Source organism: Falco biarmicus, chromosome 14, assembly GCF_023638135.1.
Source record: "Falco biarmicus isolate bFalBia1 chromosome 14, bFalBia1.pri, whole genome shotgun sequence".
Taxonomy (NCBI): domain Eukaryota; kingdom Metazoa; phylum Chordata; class Aves; order Falconiformes; family Falconidae; genus Falco; species Falco biarmicus.
The window spans coordinates 10,413,457-10,441,398 of record NC_079301.1 but is presented as its reverse complement, the minus strand read 5'-3'; the positions used below and the strand labels follow the sequence as shown (position 1 = coordinate 10,441,398).

At 47.9% G+C, this 27,942-nt stretch overlaps 1 protein-coding gene and 1 long non-coding RNA gene across 6 annotated transcripts; one reads left to right on the top strand and one right to left on the bottom strand.

Annotated features, from left to right (window-relative positions):
• The first annotated feature begins 212 nt into the window (after positions 1-212).
• LOC130158779 (uncharacterized) lies at positions 213-14,586 on the top strand. Its single transcript, XR_008825489.1, has 3 exons — positions 213-731; positions 11,290-13,604; positions 14,453-14,586. It is a non-coding gene; the product is annotated as an uncharacterized LOC130158779 (long non-coding RNA).
• On the bottom strand, positions 2,023-25,666 carry IL13RA2 (interleukin 13 receptor subunit alpha 2). 5 transcript variants are annotated; one of them, XM_056359797.1, is made up of 11 exons: positions 24,617-25,079; positions 22,218-22,424; positions 14,584-14,742; positions 10,904-11,055; positions 8,596-8,749; positions 8,009-8,129; positions 6,268-6,452; positions 5,006-5,163; positions 3,997-4,141; positions 3,253-3,355; positions 2,023-2,347 (listed from the first exon to the last, which is right to left on the bottom strand). In XM_056359797.1, exons 3-11 carry the CDS (start codon positions 14,675-14,677, stop codon positions 2,305-2,307), a joined length of 1,155 nt encoding a protein of 384 aa, XP_056215772.1. In that variant the 5' UTR covers positions 14,678-14,742; positions 22,218-22,424; positions 24,617-25,079; the 3' UTR covers positions 2,023-2,304. The 5 variants fall into 5 exon arrangements, with proteins under 5 accessions (XP_056215772.1, XP_056215769.1, XP_056215771.1 ...); XM_056359794.1 differs by lacking the exons at positions 22,218-22,424; positions 24,617-25,079 and adding an exon at positions 25,376-25,666; XM_056359796.1 differs by lacking the exon at positions 22,218-22,424.
• Positions 25,667-27,942: the final 2,276 nt, after the last annotated feature.

Here is a 27,942-nt window from a genome sequence, read left to right as displayed (position 1 = left end):
CTTCAACTAATGATAACTGTTCCCAGTTTCATCAGTCGTGGTCAGATTCTAGCAGAATGCAAGCGCTTGCTTGGGAGAATTGCTAAGCAGCGAGAATAGAGTTTGCAGGCTCACATCAATGTGGCAGTCCAAACGGCACCCATGAAAAGCATGTAAGTATCCCTCCTTCTCTTTCCTATAATACTGGTTTTTTTCTTTTGAGATGGCTTTTGTCACCAAAGGTGCGTGCAACCATTGGTAGGCTCAGGCCAGTGATGGTTTATATGCATGATGCGTGCCTAGGATTACGGCAATTGGCTCTAAACCACATCCAAAGAGAGGATGTATAAGCAAGATTCTGCAAGCTTCAGTCAGAAAAAGAAATTACCCTATCACCTCAAGGACAGACACAAGCAAAGAGAAGTTTTAAAGATCCCTGAACTGAAGTCACACCCTTGGGTGGTTTCTGTTGAAACAAAAAGGTTGTCCTTTGCCTGCTTCCTGAAAACTGGGGGCTAAAATTAAAGATATTTACCTGGTCACAGGAGGTGGGGGGAACTTCAGCACTTGTTTTTATGGGTCTTCATCAGCTTCCCCATCATTAAGTTGCTGCATGTCTTCACAGGGATGACTAACAGTTCACCAGGAAGGTGTGTGGACCACTAACGTCACAACTTTTATCAAGGCAAAGCTGGCATTAGTGTGCATGCACTGGATGTCAACTAAAGAGACACTGGCTCCTGTCTTTAATGGTAGGTGTACAAAGCTCTCTGGCCCTTTGCATACGGGATTTGCTCAGGACTGGACTAAGAAATACATGTATTTACATGCTCAGCATGAGGAATATTCAGTAGCCATGCCAATGACTAAATAATGGAAACAACTGCTATGCAGACAATAGGGTATGGTGACATTTCCTACAACTACTGTTAGATCAGTCAGCCTTGCAAGCTTCCTTCTCCAATTCTAATGTGCTGCATTCATCAAGTATGTGAAATACACAGTATTTCCATGCTCAAAGGTATTTTAAAACCTAAAGCCATCCCAGGTTGGCTGACCAGAAGCTGCAGGAGATAGCAGAGGCAAAGGTTGTGTCTCCTCAAAATAACAACAGCCAGGAAACTTGATTTCTGCTCCAGTCTGTGCATAGACCCTTTTTTCTGGTGCTTTCCTCCCTTGGTTGCTCCCCAAATAACATTGGGTGGTTGCCCATTTAGCAGTGGAAGCAGCTGAGAGTGATTGAATAATTTTGCAGTTGGATGTGTAAGACAGCACTTGCTGTGTTGTTTTGTGCCTGATTGGATTAGCATGGCTCTTTACATAGCTGATTGACACAAACCTGGTTTTCTCTCTGAGCTTCCACTGTTCACTAGAAATTCCCATTTTGAATAAATCCTCCTGAAAGAAAAAATGTTTTCTGGGTTGTTCAGATGAGATGAAGGCACACTAAACCTCTGGGTTTGAGTTGGGTAGTTCTTTGGCCAAAAAAACCCCATCAGAATGGGCTTGGAGGACAGTGTCTCATCTACTGCTGATTTTTTTTTTTTTAATTATTATTTTTTAATCAGCATCATAGGGAATGGTTCCTTAAAAATCAGTCAGGAATGTAATCAGCTGAATACATGGTGTTAAGAGACGTCTTGGATGTTTCATTGAATTCTGGTACCAGTGCCTGCTTCCTAGAGAAGTTCCCACACTGCCTTTGCCAGAGTAACCCTCACTTCTCCTCTGAAGCATCTGTCTTTTGCAGTAGCTGTGATCGTGCCTTTTTACAGTGAAAGTTTCTCTCAAGGCCTCCGCACTTCAGCTTGGCAACAGATAAGGCATATTAATTAATGAAAAAAATAGCTCAAGTAGCTCACGTTCAGCATTTAGGTGCTCTCAGCAGGCTGCGTGTTTGGGGACTAGGAGGACGTGGTGAGAGCGAGGTGGGGTACGGTAGCTGGATGCAGGGGTTTGTACCTAGCATTGTGTGCGTGGTGCTGCCCTTCAGCGCGTGTCCTGTTGACAGAGTCCTTAAAAAAAAAAAAAAAAACCCAAACCCACAGAACAACATGTTATCTTTATTCATGGCAGTTTCCACTGCCTCTTTTTTCTCCCTTGCCCTGTTATCAGAAACAGCTTGCTCCAGAGTCAGTTTAAAACTCCTCCAATGTTTTCCTGGGCCTGTTGAGGACTTGAATTGCAGTCACCAGCCTTGCAAATGGCAGCAGGTAGGGAAGACCCACATGGGCTATAGAAAGCTCAGGGCTTCTCGGCTGTCCTTGGGATGATGTTCTGAAAGCGCTCCATCAAACACAAGCGGTACAGCAGTCGCAAGCAGAGCTAGCATCCCACAGATGCATGCAATGGCTTTCCTGCTGGGGATCTGAAATGGGCACAGCCTGTTATTCCCAGCACCGAGAGACAGCTGTGGACACACTACAGCATCCCTGTCACACATCGCTGCATCCCAATGGCAAGGCGGGACGCATTTGCTTTCCACAGTCTTCTTGCTAGCATCTACACTTCGTTGAATTTCATGAACCAAAACATTTGAAAGGCGGATACAAAAGAAAGATGGAGTGTGTGTCTCAGACTCCACGCATTCAGCTACCAAATAGGTGTTGGTTCATCTCTGAGGACAATATTTCTATAGCCAATTCTCCCTCATCAGTGAGGCCTTAAAAGGCATATTAGAAAAGCTATCCACCTGCTTACATTATATGGCCATAAGGAAAAGATAATAGTTATCAGCACCAGGGGATCAGTTCCAAGTGATCCTTCAGGCCTGAAGAAAATGTCATCAGTACCAATAATGCGGATATGGGCAAACTCATCCGCTGCATCTGCTTTCCCCGTGTGCCATCATTGACATGAATGCAAACAACTGGGATGGGAGTGCAAAGATAATGAGGCCTTAGCCCATAAAAATGGTACTTCTTTAACACAACCAGTACAAATCTCTGCTGCATGAGTGGTTTGGGGCAAGATAATGGCATTATTTGTGCTGCTGTGCACGCAAGTAACTTTGTTGTATTTAACAGAAGCAGGCTGGATTGCATGAGCAGGATTTGGGTCTCTACTGTGAGTTTATGGGTTGTTATAAGGCATTTCATATCAGAAACAGCCACACTTACAGGGCTGTTTCCTGAAAATAAACTGTTGTGTGGTGTCCAATCTTAGAGCATTAATGTTTGGCTCTTAGTATTTAATACGTCATGTCATTTATAACTGTAGTCTGAGACACCCACATAAAAGCACATTGCAGGGACAGGCTGCCTTGGTGCTTACCTTTTCTTGCACTGGCCAATCAACATAAATACCATGAGGCTACTTGACAAACTCAGAATGAGTGGAATGAGGATAAATAGTTGCTTGTCTTCTTTTCTGGACACTGCAAAGACAAATGATAGCAAATAAGAAAACACTAGCTTCCAGATTGGGTCATATTACCTCTTACAAAGCCTGGGCTCGGATACAAACTTTGTTACCCTACATTTATTTATTTATGTCTTTATTACAGATATATGACAGGTATATGTTACTGTATAGGGTAACATACTGCCTTCAAGGTAACATACATCCTGCATATATATGTAGCCACTGCTATGTGCCTCTTCCCTGCCTCCTGCGTCTTGCAGCAGAGCCAGTGCACGTGGGGACAGCCCTATAGAGCCTACAGGGTGCAAAGCAGCTGATCTGTGGTGTGGGGCAGACAGGAGGATGTCCTGAAGAGAAGCTCTGAGTACCACATGCCCTCTCGCGAACCAGTCACTCCTCCATCACAGCTGTCCCTGCGCAGCAGGGAAAGGTGCCAGAGCAGAAGCATTAATATTTTGGGCTTGCCTGCTAAGCGCACTGGAGATGCAAAGCTGTAGGAATGGCTGTGCCGGACTAAGCTGAGGGTGTAACTAAACCAGGCTCCCCCCTCCAGTGCTGGACACCCGCAGATGCCCGTGGCAGCTATCAGCGCTTGGTCCCAAACAGGCGGTGTAGAGGATGTATAGGAAATGCTGGTTACTTTGGGTTCCATACCAGAGAAACACTCCTGTGTCCATTCGCTCCAAAAGCCCTGGTCAGCACAGAAAATGTTTGTTCTCCCCCTGACACGAACACATGAAATGCGGCTTTGATTTGCTCTGGAAATTGTTAAAGCGGTCTCCATTTGGGTTGACACAGACTAAGAAAAAAAAAAAAACAAAAAAACAAAAAAACAAACAGAGAACCACCGTCAAGAAATTATGTGCTGCCACCACCAGTAGCTCTCTGGCATGGCCTGATGTTTCTCAATATAGTCTCCAGGCTCTACAAACCCCTAGATTATGTTTTGGCAGTTTTAAATGATATCATAATAGCTTTGAACCAGCTAATGCCAATAAAATGATTATGGAGATAAAACTGCTGAAAATACACACAGTCTGGGCAGTGCCATCATGTATGTTGCCATTTATGCCTGTTAATTTATGGAATCCTTCCTTAAATTAGCTAAGAAAACTCATGTGTAGAATATAGCAATTAAAGAAATGTCCTTCAGATATCCCCTATGACTAATCAGTTCTTGCCATCTTTGCTGTCAAAACTGCACCTGGGTAATGCAAAAGGGAAAAGCACCACGCGGAAAGGACATGTTGTGTCCCAGGCCACTTCTTTGGAGAGATTAGAATTATAGTTTCACTGGGCCAAGTTGTGCCACAATATTCAGGAAAAAAAACCACAGCAACCTCTAAACTTCCCTGACGAGAGCTTCCCGAGGTAACAGGCAGGAAACCTGAGGCAGTCCTTGCTCAGAGGCTTGTGCTGGGATCTGTTACTGCTAAAGCAGATGCTGCGGTGGGGGGTCAGGGTGTTAAGTAGGAACGTGTGTCATGGACCAGCCGGTCAGCGTTTCCCACGGGCAGCAGCAGCTGCCGTCTCCGCGCAGTCTGTGTGCGAGGTAGCTGACACGTGGACTGCAATTCAGTGTCCTGGTGTGTGTCCCCACCGCCGACCAGCAGCCAGGGCTCCCCCCCTTCCCCCCCCAGGGCACGGTGTGTGTTGTCCCTACCGCCCAGGCAGCCTTGGCCCCCCTCGCATCTTCTGTCAGCTGAACCTCATACTCCAGGCACTGGGGTGGTGTTTCGCCACCCGGTGGGCTCCATGCCACGTGGAGCTCCTCAGATGCAGACATGGAAACCACCAGATGTTTTGGGGGTGAGGGCTTTGCTGTGAGGGAGGGAACAAAAGGAGAGAAGGTTCAAGAGGTGCAATCAAACAGGCCCTCCTGGGAAAGGCTTTGGTTAATCACCACCAACCTCTGGAATTCTGAGCCCCCATTACCATCAACCACGGTGATGCAGGAGCAGGATGTCACGGAGGCTGGAGGATGGGTTATTTATCGTAACTTGGCACGTGGGCTGGGCTAGGTCCTTGCTCTGGGCTGCAGCGCAGGGGTTTTGGAACACTGGGGTGTGAGCATTGTGCTCGGCACGTTCCCCTGGCAGTGCAGCAGGGCAGCCCAAGGGAAGCCTCGGTCCCTGTCGTGAGGCACCGCAACAGTGTTGGCCCGACACTGCATCCCCAGAAAAGCTCTGGTTTCTGTCAGATGTCCAAAGCCACACATGGAGCGCATGTCAGCGCTAACTGAATCCAGAAATCCTGCTTATTAGCCCAGTGGCTTAACTGGAGGACTAGCTATTTATCCCCTTGACAGTCACATGGGGGTAAATGCATCAGCATGGTAAGTACTCATTAGTAATGAGTGAGTACATGTACCAGGTCATACATCATGCTGTGATTTCTTCCTTTCCCCTGTCTCTGATGGGTTTGAAGTCCACCTTCGCTTGGGCAGACCCCATCACATCAATTCTCCCCAGCCCTTAGCTTGGTTTGAACAGCAAAGCCCAAACGTCCTTCCTGTGCTTGCAGGAGCAGAGCAGCAGTTTCAATTCCAGCAGCAGTAAATGAAGCCACCTCTGTGGCAGTGCTGCTAGAGCCAAAAACCCCATAGCTGCTCTGCCATCTGCTCAGCAGACCATTTATGTCCCGAACTGTCCAGCTGCTGAGTGCAGCCCTTGGAGGTACCCACTGTCTCTCCAGGGTGGGCACTGAGCCGTGCTGCTCACCTACAAACACTGCTGGAAAAACTAAAGTCCTGTGTGGCACATGGCACAGACCCTTCTCCGGGGTGAAATCCACCCAGACACGTTACAGCCACCCACCTACAAGAGCACACATTTGCTTGATCCCCTTTTGTGCAAGATGTGAGCCTTGGCTGTGTGGTGACCGTGGGGGGTCCCCAGAACCCTGCTGCTTTCCTGCCACTGTTACCTAGGTTGTGAAGGCGAAGGGTGATGTACAATGGCCGTAGCAGAGTGGCTGCCGCTGAGCCGTTGACACAAATGCTCAGATCCTTATATTCTGCCTGGCTCAGATTTTGCAACATGCAGCCGATGTTTATACCGTGATCCTGAATATAGTCATCACACTGTGCTGCGCGGTCCAGCCCCTCATACCTAGTGAGGTATTAGGAAAACAGAAAGAAAAAAAATAACCAAAGCAATGGTAGTTACTCCTTGGATAAGACCTTTTTTTTTTTTTTAAGAATGGACCTAAGCCTTGAGCATCACCTATATCCTACCTACCTTTCGCAAGTGGTCCAAAGCACAGTGTTATGCATCAGTCACCTGGACTCCTACTATGGAAAAAGTGTGGGGAGGAGAAAAAAACATGCATCTACATAAGCATGTAACGGAAACCCAGGGCTGGGAGCAAGGAAGGGGTTTGCTGGTTATTAGCTAATGTGCAACCAGAACTCTCCTCTCAAAGTGCCTCCTGTTTTTGGGGGCCACTCCCTGAAGCTTAGCTGCTGGCCCCATCCTGGAAATACTAAGTGGTGTTTCATAGCACCTTCTAAGACTCCTGCTGGATCAGTGCCCTTGAGGCAGAGCTGAATCTGGCCTCTGTACTCTACACCTAATGAAAGTCTCCCTGAGCAGCACATTATGTCGGGGGGGGGGGTGGGGGGGGGGTGGGAACTTCATGTGGTAGCGCTATAAAAATTAACTCACAAGGATCAAAGGATGCCATGGCTGTGTTCCCATCCACTCTCGTCATACAACGGGACACAGATCCAAATGCCTGGGTTTGTTACAGGCAGTTAAATAAGGGTTTGTTTTTTTTTGTTGGGGGGTTTTGTGGGGTTTGTTTAGGGACAAATAATGAATTTCCATAGTTTCCTTCAAGCAGACCTTTGTAGTTCGCAAAATGGTTTTAAATCAGTGTTTCTGCTCTGAAGACTTTGAAGACTATTTCCAAGCAAAAGCTCCATAGAAACTATTTTTAAAAAGCAGCTAGTTTCCTACATGTAGCCCAAAGGCATGAAACCCAATGATTTCATAACTAGTCAGCCTTGCCATAGTATCATAGGAATTGAAGCACAAATACAGCATTTACTTTGTCCAAAACCACTAAGTCTAGCTTTGTTTTTCTTGCAGAACAGAATCATTTGGCAGCAGAATAAAAGAAACCACTGAAAAACATGCGTTATTACTACCTTTTGGCAGCATGTTTACTTGTGTGAGGTGTGCTAAGGCTATGAAAATATAGCTGAAGACTAAACCTCTTAGTTGCCAAGAAGCCCTGCTCTTTGTATAGGGTTCACTGAGCTTGGCAACCTTCTGCTGAAACCTGTCCTATAGAGATATATACACTGCGATTAAGGGAAACGCAGTCAGAACGATCCAGGTGCGTTCAGCAAAGGGAAAGCACAGGGCTTCATGATGGACAACATGCAGAAAGCACTCCACAGGGGTAAATAAAAGGGAAAGAAGGAAGGGAGAAGGTACGCCCTGTAGAAGGTCAGCATGAGCCTGATTTTAAGGAAGGAAGCAGGGATTTGGTATTTCCTTGCTAGAAGGCACGTGTTGCTTAGAGCATTATTTCGGCTCACTCTGGGTGGGTAGTGTAATAGCATTGCCAGCTATAAAAGTATATTTTCTGTGGCATTTTAGTATTCTGAGAGGTTCACTTGATCACTGCCTGGATGTTTTTCTATTTTGCTGGTACATACCAATAATAGAGTTCATAATGTACACCACGAGGAGCGAGGAGACCGGGTTGCCAAGTGCACTTGAGGTATTCCCAGTCGTGATAGATGCAATGGAAATTCTGAACCTCTGATTCCAGTTTTCCTGTCAGTTGAGAAGGAAATAACCACTATTACACAACGTACCAGTCAGGCCCAGCCGAAATAGCATTTTACATCTTTGAACAATTGTGTGTTACAGTTGAAAGACAAAAAAGGAAAAGAAGGCCAGTCACCGTTATTAGGTAGTTTAGCTGCCAAGTGCTCTGTTTCCTAAAAAAGCCAGTTTACTTTACTTAGAGCAGAGAGATGCATAACTGATCTTTTCATTCAGCGGTGGAGCTTGTGCAGGGCAACCCAGCAGAGCTGGGGTACGAGCAGAGGGTAACGAGCCCCACGTATCCAGTAACCTCAACCACAGCCAGTGGAAGCAGAGATGCTCTGGTGTCTTATACCTCAACAAGCCCTGCAATGGCTTATCCATCCAGCAACCCTCAGGCCAGCAGCGTGGTTCATGCAACAGGCTCATGCAAAGTGCAAAACTGCACCATGTACCGAAGGCTGCTCCTGACCTTGCAACGGGACCTGAAAAGTAGCATAAATCCAGTCACTTTGCACCTCCATGTCATTGGTACACTGTCCTTCAAGCAGTGTCTGTACCTTCACTTCAGCAGTCCTGCTGAGGTCAAATCCAACTCTGAATTTTAGCTTCCTAGTAAAAATAACCTGGTTGAAAGACAGACTTTATAAGCACCTCCTTTGTCACTAAGTAGGCTGCAGAATTAGCTAACATTGCTCCTGCTCTAGCTGCAAGTAGGTTTATTTGTGCACTTTAATGTTCCTTTACACTTCTGTCCTGCTTCTCCTGCCCAGTGCTTCTCCAGCACTCTTGTACCACCTGCTCTGCCCAGCGCCCTGGCTCTGAGTCCCTCCACCCCACAGGACATCTTGTCATCAAGGCAGAGCAGACCATGGTTCAAGGGCTCCCCACCAGCCAGGAATATCAGGGAGGATCCGATGAGGGATACCACCATAAATGCAGATAAAACACATTTATCTGTGACCCGAGATAATCAGAAACAGGAGGAATGATGACTCTTGTAGCTGATGGTTCCCATGGGAAGTGCAACCACACCCTGCAAGGAGGGAGCAGCAGCCACGCAACTCAACACGGGCTCGTCACCGCATGCTGCCGGGCTTAGCCCTTTGCGGGACTTTTTGAGCACCCCTTCTAAAGGTTTCTCTTTTCCCCGACCCCAGACTTACTCCCCCTTACTTGATGCAAGGGAAAAATAACTTGGCGAGAGTTGCAACGAAAGATGAGAGAGACAAGGTGTCACCTTGGCCCAAGCGGGATGGAAATGACACGCTGTGAGCTGCACACACGTGCTGCGGTGGGAGCCGCGGTGGCACAGCCCGCAGTCAGCTTTTTTTGTCAGCAGTCTCAGGGCATAAGAATGAGCCATGTGGAGCTGTGTGTTTCTAACAGACGCCGATGACTCCTGCGTCCGCTGATGTCTCATTGTGGTTTTTTTTCAGACTGACTTTTCTTCAAGACCTTATCTGGGGTCAAAGTTTTGGCAAGGTACAAGAGCTGATTTTTTTTCTACTTTTTAGATCTGCTTTGTATAAGACACTTATTACTTGTGATTCAGGGAATTCTGACATGTTTTTTAAAATTGCATAATTTTTTTTTGCTTTGTACTTTTTAAATGCTAGTTAAAAATCATCATAAAAGAATCCACACAGCTGCACACTGCTGCACGGCTGGGAGTGTGGCATGCGTCATGACCGGTGCCAGGTCAAAGAGCCCCTTCCCATGCCCTGGCAATCGCAATCCACAGCTGAAACAGGGTGGGAGGCACCGTGCTCTTCCACCTCTGCGGGCTCCCAGGGGACGGCTGGGCCAAAACCTGTTTGCGCTGTGGCTGAGCACAGCCTGACAGCCTTGGCTTTGCTGCCTCGAGCAGATGAAGTGGATGACCAGCTCACGCAGGACATGCGGAAACCATTCACAGCAAGAGGCTGAGGCGCACAGCACAGCTAACCCAATGCGGCTGCTCCTTCGCTCCCTCCCTGGTGCCGTGAGCTGGGAAGCTCTCTAGCATGCCTACTTTAGGATTGTGCAAAAAAAAAAAAAAAAAAATCTCCCTTTCTTTCAGGACACCAGTCTGGGTTGTTGGGGGACAACCTCAGCCTATTTTTCATGTGTTCCTCAGTACCTTGTGCCAATCGAACAGCCTCCTGCTGGATATCTCCTCTCACCACTCCATTTACCTTCCTAACTGCAGCAACTTTCACCTTCTAAGCATTCCCAAAATATATTCCTACAATCCTTCCTGTCCTGTGTCCGCCTGCTATAGCCAGCTACACAGCAATGAGAGAAGACTGACAATTTTATCACAGAGCTCAGTTAGAGTCAATTGTATCTAAAACACAGAAGTAAACGGTAATTAGAAACACCCCTCTGGATAAAGGGAATGTTAGAGCATTAGGATAATTAATTAAATTTAATCTTCTATTTATTCACCGCTTTGCATCCCTAAGGATCTGTTGACACAGAGTTTCAGTTCAAGCCCCATAAAGGTTTTCTAAAAAGTGTAGTGCCTCTTACAATGAAGAATGGCACTAGATATTATGGGATTTTTTGGCAGCAAGCACACACCCTTTGACAGAACCAGCCCCTTCTGACTGCTGCCTCTGTTACGCTGGAAAACACATTCCCATCTGGCAAAAGATTCAAACCACTGGAACAGCCTGGCTTTTTCATGGAACTGCTTTGGTACCACTCCTTCTTGAAATGCAAATATAAACTTCTGCCGGAACTAAAGGCAGGATAATAGCCTGGATTTAAGAGGATTAAACTGTCCTCTGTCCTACCTTCCAGTCTCTGTCACCAGTGTTGCGATATTCAAACTTATACCTCACTGTGCAGTCACTGATGGTTTGTACGTTGGGTGGGGGCTTCCACTCCACATCGAGAGAACCTAAGAGTCCAGGATCTGTGATCTGAAGGTCTTGTGGGGGAGCAACTAGATCGAAAACAAAGCAGCAGGTAAAACAGAGTGTGGATGTAAAGGGGGAAAAAAAAAGAAGAAAAAAGTAGTCGTGAAATTTGATGAGATGACAAATGCAGCTGCTGGACGTGGAGGGAAGCACAGTCCAGCCCTGGCTATTGCGTAGCCTGTTCTCAACAAACATGCACAAGCTCTGCTCCTGCCCACCCCCTGAAAAACTGATTTTTTTATTATTTTTTTTTTTTGCAGACACTCAGAGAAAACACTCAAGGACCACTGAAAAGCCACAAAGAATGCCACAACTTTGACTTTCTTTTTTCAAGATGTTTTAAGCAAAGCTACTGCCCTGGGATGCCCTTTCAAGTCCTGCATTTACTTGCTTTTAACGCCTGATATTTACCAACTGTCAGGACAAGCATCCTTGCAAACATTGTAGTCAGCATGTACAGCAGCATAGGATGACAGATCCCAGCATGCTTCCAGGGAAATTTACATTCCTTAAACATAACAAATCACCCATATTGCTTTAAATATTCTTTTCAAGTATATTAAAGATTAATGAAAAACCAAGACAAAAAACCATACAGAAGCAGAAAAGCAGACAGTTAAATAATTCTTATTTTGGACATCTATCAGCTATACAAAAATGTACTTTTACAGTCAATCTGGCTTTTATTAAGCTATTGTGAGGTGCTGCCATATATTAATAAATCAGCATATATTATGGATTAATTCCATACTAAGACATGCTTCCTAAAATCCCAGCTCTGTATGGAGCCGTTATTCCCATAAGGAAAGCTGTCTGGCTATTCAGTTTTATTAGTTCAAATGATGTCAATTTTTGGAACACCTAAGGTCATTTTTCTCCACTGTCTAGAGCTGACATTATCCATTTGTGTTTCTACATATTCCCTGCATGATACACCTTTCTCATGGTGATTTGGAGCCCATCTCCTGGCAGCATCAGCCCGGCATTGCCACCGCTTCTCTGTTTGAGCCTGTCCTCCAGGCCACTGGCTTCTCTCCCACTTTTTTCATGTCTTCATCAGAATTTACACATTCTTTCCTTTTATTTTTTTAATGAATCCATTGTGAAAGCAGACGCAGATAACATCTTTCAGTGGAAGACAGTGATATAAATTAAACTTTAATCTGTTCCTTGGAAAGTTTGCAGAGAACATCGTTGGAGGATTTATTTCTTCTAAGGAAACTCTCCCAAATGAAACACACCTCAGGCAGCAGTCTTAAGATCCCACTTCTCCCAGCATGTAAAGCTCCACGGGAGATTTGTTGTTATGCTAGATGGCACAGTAAGATATTATGGCAATGGATTTAGGGGAGTGCTGGAGCAAGGAACAATAGACTATAATAATTTGGAGAAAAATTCAGTTTTATGTATTTTTCTGCATAATAAGTAAAACTGTAAAAGACCAGCTGTGAAGTCACATGAGTGCAGCCTGGGTTCGGGGGCTGGGGGGCTTGCTGCAGTCCAGGGGCAGTGGGGCATGGCCCTGCAGAGGCACTGTCTCCTATTCAGCAGCCCCTTGTTCCCACAGGGGGCAAGAGTCTGGGATCGCTATGCTAGACAGGCACGGGTTTCCCAGAGCAGGCAGGGGGGGAAAAGGGGCGCAGAGTGCTCAGGCTGGGCTCTTGGTGGGCATCAGAGGTGGGAGCGAGGGCAAGGCAAGGGCACCTTACCCACCTCCGGGGTCTTCACAAAGGTGCAAAGGCTCCAGGAAAGGAAGATGCAGCATGGGGGACAGCAAGTCTGCAGGAACCGTGCTTGAAGAGCTGCAGCTGCTAAAAACAAGTCGGTGGCTCATCCAGAATGGCCATTTCTAGCCACACCAAGGAGGGAGCGGGGAGAAGGCGGAGGGGGGTTCCTCCCACCTGCCAGCCCAGGCTAAGAGCCCACCAGGGCTGACACGGTGAGGGGCTTCCACATGGCCATGCACCATGCCCTGGGGTCAGACCCTGGTTTGGGGCCGGCGTGCATAAATCCCGAACAGGCTGCAGGAGATCTGCTGGCAGGGCTGCGAGCTGGACTGTCCTGCCCTAGGGAAGCTCCCCCTGCCTGAGTGCTTAAATGCCCAAACGAGGAAGCAAAGAGCTGCTGGCCTTTGTCATGAGCCTGGTGATAAGCTGTCAAAAGAGGATCAGGTTGGTCAACAATGGAATTTCTGACTAGAAGCGATAATGCTCTGAAATATGTTTCCGTTCTGAACTTGAACAAAACAGCAATATTTTTTTCCAAAACAAGTGCAATTATAACCAGCAATTCTTGTAAAATACATTTTGATTGGACTTCAGAGGGAATGGAAAAGATTCTTTTGGGGATGTGGCTTGTGTTCAGGGATTTGATTGTTTTTTAACTGTCAGCGCTGCCTCTTCCAGCTTCTAATTTTTGCAACATTACATGACAAACTAGTCTCACTCCCATCATTCATACAGAATACAGGACTAGAAATACTCCCTATCATTATCCAGTCTTGAAGGAGAGCTGCTCCTGAATGTTTCTTGGAAAAATAAAAAACAAACAACGTCTCTACCTGATTTGCCTGGTGGTGAGTGGGATAGCGATGCGCTGGCTAGATAGCTGCGGCCTTCGTGGCCACTGGCTCCTGCCTGCCATGCACACTCACTCCAACATTGCAGCTTTGATGATGAACCACCTGCTTATCCCCAGGTGCCTTCCGCTGCCTCACCCCACGCCGTGTGCTGCCTTATGTGCTGCAAGCAGCAGGAGGTATTGCAATTTTCCACCAACGTTGCTAGTGGAAAAATGGGAGCTTGCCAGGTGCCCATCTGTATCTTCTACGTCTGCACATCTCTGTGCTGGTCAAATCGCACATCTGGTGCAAGTGACTTTCATGTTTTGAGAAGCCCATTTTCAAGGTAGTATTGGTTTGCTTGACGTGGCAGCAGCATGTATGCTGGCAGCTTCCCATGCCTGCTGGCTGGCAGGACCTCCTGGTCGAGTTTTCACCTCTCCACCATGCACCAGCTGTGGCAGGAGGGGCCAGACCTGCTCACCATCCCTCTGAAGAAGGAAAGCGCTTGGGTGCAAAGTCCTGGCTACCAGAGGCCAAGAGAGCTGGGGCTGCAGGTGCGGCGCAGCAAAGAGGTGCTTGAGGGCTTGAAGCAAATTGTGGTTGAAAAGCCATTGCCTTGGGTGATAGCTTGCAGGGCAGTGTTTGTTCAGGATTGTTATTCTGCAGTTGTGAATAAACCCACTCCTTGCACCTAGCCCAGTCTGGCAGGCTGGGACCATGCTCAGGAGCATTTATCTACCCAAGTAGTATTTATATTTCACAAACAATAGATTTGCTGCGCACCAAAGGCAGTTTCTGCTCCTTTTGAAGTTACTCAGAAAAATAGCCACTAAATATGCAATATATTTACACAATTACAGGCTTATAAATCAGCCACTCACAGTAACGCACACACAAGAAAAGCTTCGGATGAAGGACAAACATCAAAAAGGGCCCGAGTTAATGTGAAACACGCGTCAGGCAGCGACGGGAATGGCACGCCAGGCCTTACCTGCCTTGCGGTGGGAGGTGGATGCCAGGCAGCCCCACAGCAGTGCCACGGAGAGAGCGCAGAGCCGCCGCAGAGCCATTCCGAGGTGGGACATCGGGGCTCCCCGCGGGAAGGTGTGCGGCGTCAGAGGAGCGGTCCTGCGGCACACGTGCCAGGGGGCTGGAGAAATAAAGAGGAGCTGAAAGTCTTCAGTGCATTAGTGGGGCCCTGGCATTCCCTCTGCAGGGTGAGCACTAACAACAAGCGCCTTTTTACTCGTTTACTAAGTCTGATTAATCATTTCCCCAAGGACTTCTAATTGCAACTTTTGGGGATAGTGACACATGGGTCACTTTAGCTTCATTTTAAATAGCTTCTGGCTAGCTAAGCACATTCTCCGAAGGCACGTCAGCCTGCACTTCAGTCATCAAGCTGTCTGCCACACAACTTCTGTGGAAAGGGTGATGCAGCCAAGAGCATGATCTGCCTGCCATAGGAAGTGCCTCGGACTAATGACATGTTCCTTTAAAAAAAAAAAAAAACAACTCAGAATGCCTGAGCTTTTTCTTAACCATTAAACAGACATGTCTTATGCAACTGTCATCAGTGCTTTTGGCTTTCCTGTTTCAGGATTCGGTGACTTAAAAGAAAAGAAATAAACATGCAGAGAGATAATATCCTTTCTAATTCACCCTCCAACAAAAAAGAAACGGTAGGAATGCTTGTGAGAGATCTTCTTAGTCATGATCATTTCTAAAAGGGACAAATTTCTCTTCCCGAGCAAGTCTGCTGGAGGAAAGATGGGGACTGACAGGGAGAGGAGCAAAGTTTCCAGGGGAGGGTTCTCCTTCCTTCAGATTTCATGTTGAAGGTGGGTAGGAATCATTGCCTATGGACACATCAGCCCAGCCTTCTTCCCTGTGCCGGAAAGTACATGGATTACAGGTAAAAAGAGTCTATATCTATGTATTCTTTAATTTTATATGTAGATACAGGTATAAGTAGATAGAGCTAGGAAGAGAGATGGGGGGGGGGGGGGAAGAGAGAGATCAGTCATATAGAATATATACAGAAATCAATCTTTCTGAAACCTTAGGGCCACTGCTTGAGCTCTGTTTGTGTAAGAACACAACATCGACGTGAACATGCCATGCATCACCAAGCTCCTTTCAGATTACAAACTCACTTTACATTGTCCGCGCCACCTTGGCTGGAAAAGGTGGAGCCCCAGGTCATACTCCAGCATGGCTTTACTAATCAGCACCTATGGCTGTGATGTGACAATATGAAATGGGGGGCCTAGCTGAATGGCAGAGCTTCAAGTCAGAGGGGCCTTGGGAAATCTAAGGATTGGGGCCAAAAAAACCCAAATCATTTGAAGAAGAAGTGGCTCAGGGGAGCTGGAGGAGTCAAGTTGTGCTGGGAACAGTGCAGGGGGTGTGTGTGGAGGATGGTTGACAAGTTTAAATTAACCAGAAATTCTAACTGGCAGTGCATGGCAGCAATTACAAATACACAACAATTTTAACAACTAATTTTCAATTTAAATTAACAGCAACGCCCCCCCCAAGTCCATCACATAAGTATAAGCAATACCAGTAATTTTTCTGTTTCACTGTGAAATGAGAATATATAGCTAGATAACTTCCAGTCAGAAGGAATGACCAGAATTACTTCTTAACATATTGAACATGACATAAAACTTGTGTCAGTACAAACCTGGCTGTAAGCATAACTATCTGCCTCAGAAAGTTTTCATCATTCAGTTCAAGAACGCAGTGGTAAGGAGAGCTGGGAAAAGCAGCAGCTCTGACTCCCAGCTGGTGAGGAACAGCATCCAAGGGCTGTACATGAATGTTACTGGAGGAAGCTTTTTCCATTTCCAGTACAATTAACTTGAATGTATTCGCATGGTTTCACAAGGCACATAAAAATAGACAAAGGCTCACACAGAAAGATTTTAAACCACCAAAGTGCTCTTACCTGGACTTCTAAGTGCACGGGAGCCTGTCTGCCTCCGGAATGCCTAACTCCTTGGCAGCCTCACGGCGGCTTTGCTGAAAAACTTCACATTTCATAGAAATTTGGAGGTTTTTAAAGAGACCTGCCTGATCTTTCCAGGGGTCAGATGCCACATTGCAATGTTATGGCAGTCACCACACAATCAGAGCCTTTACTGAGCTAGCACCAGAGGGGACATTGCTGGGATTTATGAGGTGCTGGCATTAATTGTTGCTCTAACTGCGCTCAAGAAGGTCAGAGATATGTTTGAAATGTTTAAAGGATTCATTAAAATGAAAACTAAATGGCATAATCAGTGCAAGTTGTCTGCCGGAGCCCCTCGCAGCAGCACATAGCTGTCTGTGGCACCCGGGAGCTGTGGCCCCACGCAGCACCCCAGCCCACGCGATCCGGCTGGTGGTCCCCCAGCACCAGCCATGGTCTGACCCACCGCAGTGCCTGCCCCCCAGCTTGCTGCCTCTGCTCGCTCTGGAGCCAACCCAGCTGCCTCTCAGGGCTCCGCAGGAAATAGATAAAATTATCCATCCCCTTGCTCCTCTGCCGTGGGCTACGCACATCAGTGCAGCTGGTCACCGTGACCCCTGTATAGCCTGGCCTGTTGCTGCTTACTCCATCCCTCCTTCCCGGCATCGCCCTGGGAGCCTTCCCTCACCCCCAGCCTGGGGCACCCTTTACAAGGAGCAGGTCTTCAGCCACACCTGGTTTGCCCCAGGTGAGAGCTCTGGTACCGAATACACCTCCCTGGAAAAACTTCTCGTGAGTCCTGTTGCTGCGCTGAAGGATCAGCCACAGTCACGAGCGGCAATACACGGGTGGGTTATCGCCGCGTTGCCTTGCATGAGTCAAGGGAAGTTGGTTGCCGCAACTCCTCCCCAGGAGGGACAACAAAGGGTGTTTCAGAAAGAGTGGAGCTGTGGTGTGCGTGCCTCAACAAGCAGCGGGCTGTGGTTGAGGCTGGATCTTCCCATGGCCAGATTTAGGCACAGTGAGAAACGGGTCAGACATACTAAGGCCATGAGAAACAGCATCAGGAACCGAAGGAGCGTTTCTTTGTAGGAAGGAAACTGCCCTCCAAGCACCTGTACAAGCCTTACAGTATAGCTGTTTGAACTGATGCCTGCATGAATGGGGCATTGCTTCCCAGTTGGAGTCAACAGCAACGTTTTAGAGCAATAAAGTCAGGATCAGACCCCTTTCCACCTGCGAGTTATCCTCTCCCTTTCACGGTGCACACACAGGCAGGGCAGCGCTGCCAGCCTGCTGCGTTGTCCATGCAGACCCGGGGGAGGCACGGTCGCTTCTCAGCTGTGAAGCCATTCCCATCCCACCATAGCTATTTGGTTCTGGCTCCAAGAGGATGCTGCAAAGGTAGGTGCCAATGGAAAGATCACGACCACCCTTTGCACTTTTGAACTTCCAAGGCAGTTGCAACCAAAATTTCACACCTTTTTACCTTTCACTACGCTAAAAAGTGATCCCATACATCTGGTTGTAGCAACTACTTCGCAGAACAGACACCAGCTACCGTGTGCTGGGTGAGACCACAGCTTTGAAAACAGAGATGAGAGCAAGGAGAGCACTCGGACTGTGAAGACCAGTTAGTCCTTAGGGGTGCCAAGGGGAGGTCTGAAGTAGAGAACAAGGAAGCCCATGACCCACCGCTGTCCTGATCTGCAGTGGCATTTGGTTGGGAAACAGCCCTGGAAGAACATGGGGGCTTTGCCCGTGGTTGGTGACCACTGAACAGGTGAACAGCCCCTTGCTTTTCATCTCTCCAAAGCAAAAAGCAGCAGAAATGAGTAGTGCAAACCCTGTTGCCTGTGTGAGTGCCTGAGTGCCCTGTGACTTCTGGGGCAAGGGGGTTATGGGTGGGTTCTCCCTTCACTGCAGTTGCACAGTGCTGGACATTTTCTTCTTTCTCCAAAGAACAGGGGAAAAAATTCCCTTGCTGCTGGTACGTGTATGGTCCAGCTTTCAAAGTTATGCAAGCTAGGTTTTAATGTTAATGTATTTTCATTGTGTAAGCTACTTAAGCAGAAAAGGTCACACTGGACACATCATTTGAAACAGATGAGAAACATTTGCCAGTAGGGTGAATGCCAGTTCCTGTGTGCTAGAACTGTCTCGGTTCCTGAGAAAATTAGGCTGGAAAAAAGCACAGTTGGGATTTGGAACAATAGGGAACTACACAGCCAACAGCACTGGAGCACCGGGGGAGCAGCAGTGAGTGAGAAGTGCCTGCCCACCCAGCCTCCCCCACCACCCTCCTGCCCAAACCAGCTCCCTTTGCAAACTACAGACACGCTTCCACTCCTTGCGCTGTTGTGCTGGTACCTGATGCTCCTGCTGTGTTCCTCCCCCTGCCAGTGTCAACGCAACGCATCCCCAGGCTGGTTCTGGAAGAGATCAGCTGAGGGCAAGCTGGGGAGGATTCATGCCGTGTTCCAGCGATGCTGAGTGGAGGCACAGCCCGTGAGTGGGAGAGAGCGTGGTGGCCCAGGGCACACCTTTGCAAAGGTGTTCAGGCCTTGGCTTGTACTGACCTCGGTGACTGTAGCTGTCAGCGATGCCCTAGCAAGCTGTGGGAAACAGGGTGAAGCCCTGCACGCGCCAGACCAGAGCCTCGTGGCAGGTACGAGCAGGTGATTTGCATCTTCCTAACTATCCTGCAAATGGGGTTAAGTTGCAAAAAACTCCTGTATAAGGTGATGACAAGCTCATGGAAGAAGGGGTTAATAAAAACATACTCACTCTGGTGGGCAAACCCCCATGCAACAAGCCATCCCCAAGCCCTGTGGCTGCCACAGCTGCTGGCTGGGCTCCACCACCCGCTGCTGCACCCCGCGCCCACCTTTCCTCGGAGCCCCACGGTTCTGGCAGCGGGACACCCCTGCACGCAGCAACAGAAAAAGCCTTGGGGGCTTTTTTCCTGTTCACGTGGCTGCTTTCCTCATTACAACTCTATTTAGCAGATCACTGACTTGTCTGGTTTACTCATGAATGAGAATTTTTGGGATTTGTCAGCCGGCTGAGTTACTCCTGGAGTCACCGTGTGCTCACAAACACGTCACAGGAGCTTCCTCCTCCTCCAGGAGCCTGGCCATGTCCCAGAGCCTCACAGCTGCTCTACAGTGTAAGATTAATAAAAGAGCTAAAGCCCAGGGAAGACAAACTTGTAAAGGTGCCTCCAGGCTGAATAAGAGATTTCAAAGAGCAGAGAAGCCCCTGGGCTGGGTCCTTGGCCTCTGACAGATATGCTGGGCAGGTGCCTGCAGAAATTAAAAAGCACTTTTTTAACAATTAGATTTTGTTTGAGGAAATAAAGGAAGAGCAGCATTGCTGCTGAAACATCTCATGGCAAATGGCAAAGCAGTTGGCAAAGATCATTACCAGAGCTAAGTCCAAAAAATGGGCTGCATCCTTTTTGGTTAAAGTAGATTTGATACATTCATCCCATCTGTGCTAAATCGGTTCTGTCAAGCAACCCCTTGCTTTCCTGTATTAAAATATTGGTATCTGATGGTTCAAAATAAAAGCTTTCAACTTTGCAATTCAGCTCCATGTTTAGAAATACCCTCGTATTCGACAAAATCAAACCTAAAAGGCTCCAGCTATGAACAGACCGTTTGATATCAAACAGCATGTTTCATTTGATCCGAAGGATGGTTTTGAAATTGCCAATGGCATGAAAAACCAATGACTTGTAAAAGCCTCTTAACAGCCTCATGTTTCAGGGAAGCCGGTCTGTTTTGCACAGCTTGCATTAAACAAGCTCTTTCCGAGTCACCGGAATAAGATACTCAGCAATTCCAAACAGAGCTGTGGCCTCCAGCACAGTGTTACGAATTGCACTGATAAGGGGATGTCACCATGATGAGACATGCTTGGAAGAGAAGCATGTGACAGTGGCAACAGTCCGAGTGTTGCAAGAAAAATCCCTTCTTTGCATTAAGAAATTAAACACTTAGGGCTTCCATGGGACTTGAGGAAATGGTGGAAGGAATCCAGGCTCTTTAGCAATGCTCAGTGTCATTTATTCTTGTGATGAGTGGAGACCCCAGGTTTTCCTGTTTCTTTGTTGATGGCTACTATTGGGGACTAATCTTGGCTTAAAAGACATCTTAAAGGAGGACAGCAGCTCTTCGAATGTGCCTGTATCATCTCAGCCAACAATGCAACGGCCATGGAGCTTGCACCCGTGAAATCTTTTCTTTCTGTAATCAGCTCTGTTCCCTGAAAGGTCTGTCCAGCCCAAAGCCAAACATCACGCACTCCCTCTGCCCTTCAGCTTGCTCCACCACAGGCTGCGTTAAGAGGCACCCCTGACTCGTCCCCATCATCTCGGTTTCCTGTAATTGCCAACGAAACTGTCTGTGTGCAGAATGTCTCCTGCCTCGGGAGCACACCCTGACCAAAACATCCACAATCCTGTCCTCACATTGCACCAACTCATTGTCTTCTCCTCCTCGAGCAATTTCTCCCACAACCTGCGCTTATCCCCTGGCCACACACAGACTTGCTCTGACTCCCTCCCACGCAGCTAGGCTTGGGCTGGGGCTTTAGCAGAGCCCACGAGAATAATTTCATTATTATCGTGGCACGGGGGCAGCTTTTAATAAACAACTTGGTGACAAGGGTCTACCCTGGCACACCAGTGCACATAAAATTTTTGTAGAAAAATAATACAAGGCAGACTGAGGAATTAGACAGCACTGACCAACACGTGTGGCTGCGTCTGGGAACCAGCCTGGGGTGAAGATGTGCTCCAGGCCTGGGGATGCAGGGAGGGTTGCAGGGATGCTGGGGACTGGTGAGCTGGAAGGGGATCAGGAGCACAGCATGGCACTCGGGAGCCCAAATTCTGCCGCTAAATGCACCAGGGCGTTAGAAGAAGAACTGAAATGAAGCCACAAAGCTGGCAGTACAGCGACTGCTAGTAAACGGGCCACAAACACCTCCAGACAGAAACGCGAAAGGAGCTAAATATTAACTCCAGAGCAGGAAGGCTCTGGCATAGTGGGACAAAGTGCCGCCTGTGTATGTGTGCAGAGACAGCTCTGCTGCACGGCTGCCCCTGGCAGGCTTGGCTGGTCCCAGCACCATGAACACTGGGTGCAACTGGGTCCTGTGGCTGCAGCAGGCTCTGCCAGGGGATGCAGGGTTTACAGGGAAGATTTGTGCATCCCTGGTCCCCAGGAAGGTGCCATTTCCCCTGTTTCTCCTGTTCCTCACCACCTAGAGCCTTGGGCTTGTGCTGCCTGGAGGTGGTGGGAGACTAGGGCTGCTCCAGGAACATTTTTGTCTCCTCAGGTAAGCAGAGACAGAAATAACACCTCATACTCAGACTGGGCTGTGAGCCTGTCCAGAGCAGAGAACCTGAAAATGTCCAAAGATACATTGCTCACTGTCCTGCCCTGTCCCGCGGGTCGCGCAGGCGCCAACCACAGCCTCCTGGGCACCAGGCTGTGGCCATGTGGTTGCTCATTAGGAGTTACAAAACCACCTCCATTGGCTTCCTCCCACCAAACCCATCAGGTCCTGCAGGTGGATGTGGGGGTCCCCCAGCCGGCCCAGAAGCTGGCTGAAGCTCTCCCGCTGTGTGGCTTTGGGCCCAGTTGCAAAACTGAGTTTACCTGGAGCAGCACACGGGTTTTCAGTCTTTGTACTCTGGAACCCACTGGAGCTGCAGTCGCTGGAGCGAGCAGACAAGTGCCCAGGCTGGCTGCCAGTGTCCCGCTGAGAACCTGGGAGCCTCGTGCATTTCCACAAAAGCAGCTTTGTCACCAGAGCACCAGGACAGACGGCAGCCAGGCTTTCAATAGCTACCTCAGTGCTAAATACTAGGGAGGGGAAAAAAAAAAAAAAAAAAAAAAATCAAATTCCCGCCCTGCCACATCCTTGGGGGTCTCCTTCTGGGATGGCTGAGCCCACTCAGGGCCACGCTCAGCCTGGCCTGTGACGAATGCCCAGGTCTCAGCCCAGCCTCCCTCCAGCAGGGCGGCTGGTGGCAGGCGTCACACCAGCAACCCACTCCCCACCTGCCACCTGCCTTGCCTTGTGCCGATTTTTTTCCCCAACAGCATTCGCCCCCAAAAGTAGATTTGCGTTCTGCCTGCGAGTTTTAATCTTCCTAATTTAACACACCAGGTTTCACAGGACAGCGGCAATTACTTCCAATCTTGTTTTCAGGTTGCTACAGAATTAAATAGACAAATAAGAAAAAGGTCTAGAGAATTGTTATGAAAGCAGAAACATTTCACATAAAGTGCTTTGACAGTAACTGGGAAAACAAGCTTGGCAGCGGTGCAGCACACTGCAGATCAGTCCCAAGAGCACGTATGGGGGAGATGCGATGGGCAAAGCAGTGTGCCGGGCGTGCAGAGATCAGCTGCCTCTGCCGGCACCAGCATCGATGGCAGAAGGAGCTGGTGCTCCATCCCAGCTTTTAGGCCATCTTAAAATCAGAATAACCTCATGGCTTTTGCCTCTCTGCATTATTTTTTAAAAGTGAATTTCCCTCTGCAAGCCTCCGAGCCCTTAGGATAAACAAAATAAGTTTCCCTTTCCTTCTTTTAAACTCCAGCCAGTATCTTGTACTGGAGAGTTTACAGAGCTGTTGGCAGAGGTCCTTCTGGTGCGGTCACTGCGCTGGGAGTAGTAAGTGTAAAAGACAGTTATTCTGTGCAGCTGAGTGCCCTGACCTGGGCTGTTGAGGGATCTGGCAATTCCCACTCACTTCACTTTTGCCTCCTGCCTTTGTCTCCAGTGGGAATGCAGCATTGCTGCTGCCCTGGCCAGGGCAGGATGTGAGCAGCCATCACCTCCTCAGTCACTGCTGGGTCCCAGCACACGTGGGGCTGGTACATCCCATAGAGAGCCCAGAATAGCCAAGCAGCCCGGGATGCTGGCCAGGAGAAGTGGTCCTTCCCCCATACCAATGCGGCTGGTCAGTCCTGGAGGCACTTTGCAGTCAGAGCCTGATCCAGCCTCTGCTGCCGTGAGCAGGATCTGGCAGCCAGATCCAGAGGGACGAGCACAGGGTCAGGGCACGAGCAGGGCAGCTGGCAAACAGCAGAAAAGGCAATACATAGGTCATTATCACAGACTGGTCCTCGAACCCTGAGCTGCAAGCCCCAGAGAGATACAAAAGCATTTGCCCTGGGGGCAGGTGGCTTTCCTGGAGCTCAGGGTGCCTTTGGAGGGGATGCTGCTGGCCTGCACCAATGGAAACAGCAGCCCAAGCCTTTATTTCTCACATAAACATCTTACTGGTGCTGAAAGGGGCTTAGTTAGATGTTTTGTTAAAGGCAAAAAGTTTGGCCTGATGGTGAACAAACGGACAAGAGACTATTTAAAAAAAAAAAAAAAAAAAAAAAAAAAAAGACACCCCAAAAATGCTGAATGAGTTTGTTCTTTTCAGATGCAAATCATTTGAGCGCTCCCCCAAGAGAGCAAGCGTTAACCCAAAATAACTGCCTCGCCAGGAACAGCCTCTCAACAATTCTGCAAGGCATTGCTGACTTACCACAAGTCTAAATATTGTTAGTTATATTAAAAGCTATTTAAATATTCCCATGAAAGTAAAAATATGAGAAAAAACTTAAGTTAGGAATGACCATAGGAAGGATTTCAGAACAGCCAGTATGCGGCTTGCAAGGGATGGGATGCATTTCAGTTCAAGCAACAGTGGTGTAAACACACACATGCAAAATATATAAACATGCCTCTCGGAAAAGCTGCAATTCAAGCATCACCTTGAACTCTGAGCAGATGCAACCAAAGTTATTTCAAGAACACAAACATCAGCACCACTGCAAAACAAGTTCTGGAAAACTGTTTAAAACTCATACAGAAATGCTGGTATACATAGATCTGTATTCTTCATTACACCTGAACAGCTACATTGAGTGGCAAGTACACACACAATAAAATAAAAAGTAATATAAAGCAGACAAATCCTCCCACCCCATTTGGCTAAATGCAGCAGCTGCAGCTGCTGAGATTCAATGCCGATCACACAGTTACAGCTTACCATAACACGCTGGGGTTTCCCTTTGACCAGGTAACGTGCAAGACAAAACTATTTTCTAGTTCTAAAAGAAGAAAACTGGAACAGCAAAACAGGAAAAAAAGCTCTGCATATGCTCCTGTTTCTAGAGAGTAAGCTTCAAGCAGCTGCATCTGAACAGCCAGACTGAAAGTGTTTTGTGCATAGGATGCACATGAAGAAATAGGGAAGACAACTGCTGCTCACTGCCCACAGCAGGCGTCTGCTCAACATCCCCACCGATAGCAAAGCAAGCACGACACACGTGGGACACAGCAATCCACCCCACACCAGCGTTTGGGGGAATTTTCTGCTGCGAGATGCAATTTGATCAGAAAACCCCGATTAACGTGAACCGAAACGTTTTGTGGCAATACGCCGGTTCCAACTAATTTCTGGTTTGGCTGCAAGCCAGCCCCCAGCAAGGCTGCTGGTAACGCAGCGATCCCAGTGTGGGGACAGTTACAGGCAAAGCCCCAGCAGCCAGGCAGCAAGTGGCTCCCTGCGGGCTAAGGTCTGGGCTAGGGGCTCCGAGGTGAGCAGATGGGAAAACCTTGAAAATCCTGGCAGGAGACCACAGGTCTGTCAGCTCCCATCAATCCGCAACACAGTGACTGCTGCAGCTCTGCACATCCCGAACCAATGCTCAGTGTCCCAGCAAGTCTCCGCAGGCAGATGACCGCTGGACTGCTTCATTTGTGGGAAAAATGAAAAACCCCAAGTGTATGAAAGTAAAACACTAACTTTTTATCCAATGGGAAATTTTGGTCTTTGCTTCCCCTGGGTCCTTTCAAACTGCACGTGGCTCCTTCTTCCCACTGAAGAGCTTCACTCCATTGTTATTTCCCATGAAGTATGTTTTCACCAAGGTCCTGGTCAGACGACTGCTGCTTTCAAACAGGAATGCAGCAGACGGAAAAAACAGTCAGAGGCAGAAAATGATGGGATGGAGCTGATTCACTGAGAGATCAGACCTCATGTCCCAAGAGAAGATGCTGGCAGTTCAGCTATAAATTACAGTGCCAAAGGAGGAACTGCTGGCAGGACTGTTTTCCAGGGAGGTGCAACTCCAAGTGGTTGGTCTTCCCCGGCGCTGACTGGGATCTCTTGGTTATTGGCCAGTGAAATCAGGAAGAGGTTAGATTTTATCAGTATAATTTGGCTTGTGGATGCTCTTACATAGGTTTTCTCTGCAACAGAAAATGTGATTAAGGAAAAAAGGTAGACCAGCCTCTTTTGTCAGTGTTGAAATCTCTGTACGTGCCCAAGAGCATGTACACACTAGGTAACAGTGAAAAAAGCAGGGGAAGAGTAATCCAGGGGAGACCCATGAGCCGTTTTGCAGCTCTGCTGCCCACGAAGCATTGCTGTGCAAGAACCTTCCTCCAGCAGCTGCCGCAGGACCATGGTCTGGCAAGGACAGGGTGCACAGAGCTTCTCGGCGGGGTGGTCTGGCTGATCCAGCTCACGTGCTTGGAAAGGCAGAGAACTTTGAGAACTGGCCCCTGCCACTCCGGTAGTGGGAGAGACTGATTCTGGCCAGGGGTGTCCCCGAGATGCTAGGGACAGAAGTTTTTGCCAGATAATTTATCAACAATTTATTACACCGATGAAGAAGTGGGTCTACGTGATCAAACCTGAAGATAACGCTGCTTAAAGACCTACAAAAGCCCAGCAGATTTCCAAGGCCAGAGCCCTGGAAGGGCCATTCTCATCAGGTCTCCTCAGGATCCTTTTCAACAGGAGCTGTGTTGGGTGTGCCCTTTGGAGAACCCTACAGAGCAGCGTTTGCACCCAGCACGGCTTTCTGTCTTGGGGTAAAAAAACCTAAGGAAATACTGTATCTGCAACATAAATCAACAATGTTTGATTCATCACAGATAAAGGAATGTGAAATAGCCAAAAAACTGATGTCATTGAGAACGTGCAGTTAGCAGTCCAGTGAAAAGATGAATCGAGGCACTACTGAAGAGCTCTAAAGCAATGATTTATCAGTTCAGTCCTTGCAGAGACACTACTGCAAGCAAATGCCTGAGTTCCCACTCAGTAACTACTGGGCGTTACGAGTTCTGCATGCTCAACAAGCCACCTCTTCCAAGGACTTCTGCAACTGAAAGTCAAACGTGTCCCAGTGTCCACGGTGTGCTGAATAAAGACCCTAGCCCTGTAACGGCTGGGTGCAGATTTAGGTCCTCAAGCACACAGTTGTCGCGGATCAGCACCTGAAGCCCCTGCTGTACAATTTCAGGTTACAGGGATGCTGCAAGCCAGGGCTCCGGAAAGCCCCTTCCCGCTCTCAGCAGACCAGAGCAGGACACCTCGCTGTCATAAATGGTTCTCACCCCGCCAGTTTGTGCGCCAAATTCACAGTTCACCTTCAGCGAGGTTGATTATCACTTCTGCTGTAATAACTGTTATGTCCACATGCAAAGTGAGCAAAAATAGGAGAGAGCGTGGTTCTGCTGCACTTCTCACACTTGGGTGCTGTCAGAGGCACTGCCACCCACCAAAATAAACCCAAGCTGGGACAGCTCAACAGCAGATCAGTTACTGGTACGCAGGAACGAGCGTTTGCCCTAGTCTCACCTCGCAGGCAGGGCTCAACCTCCTTAGAGACTGCTTGGGCATGTTGAACACACACCAATATTGGCTAACATCTGACTTCTTACGTCTAAAGCTTGAGAAATACAGAACTTGTAAGGGTACAAGCACTTGTGGGTGTTAAGGATTAAGCCCAAAGTTCATCCCGCTATTTCCTACTTGTCCCATCCTGCTATTTCCTACTTTTCTGACTGGTGCTATGCTCTGGAGTTGGGGCTCACCCTACGTTACTAAGAGTTGACTTTGTACATTGGAGTAATACTATAAAAATGTATCATGGGGAAAAAAAAATATTTCAACAGGCTTTAAGTAACATACTAATCAATCCTTCATCATGTTAATCCTTTGCCACTTACAAGATGGATTTCAGCAGGCAGAGGAAGATTTCGCTTAATAAAGAAAAATACTTATTTTCATGAAAGGATCCGAGTAGTTTGCCTGCTTTTGTAAAATATGTTCCTTAAACCCCTCAGTACAGCAACCTCTGCTCTTCTAAAAATGAGTCACACTCCTAAATTCCTCACAAGCTGATTGAATGACCTTACAATACACTTTTAATTGAACCATAACCTTGAATCTTGAAGAGTTGCCTTCTGAAACATCTCCCGTCTGCCTCTGCAGAAAGCCCCTGGGAACACGCCATGGGAACAAAGGCACCCTCTGATGCTTTCTTAGTAAAGTCATAGTCCCCACTAAGACCCTCAAGACAT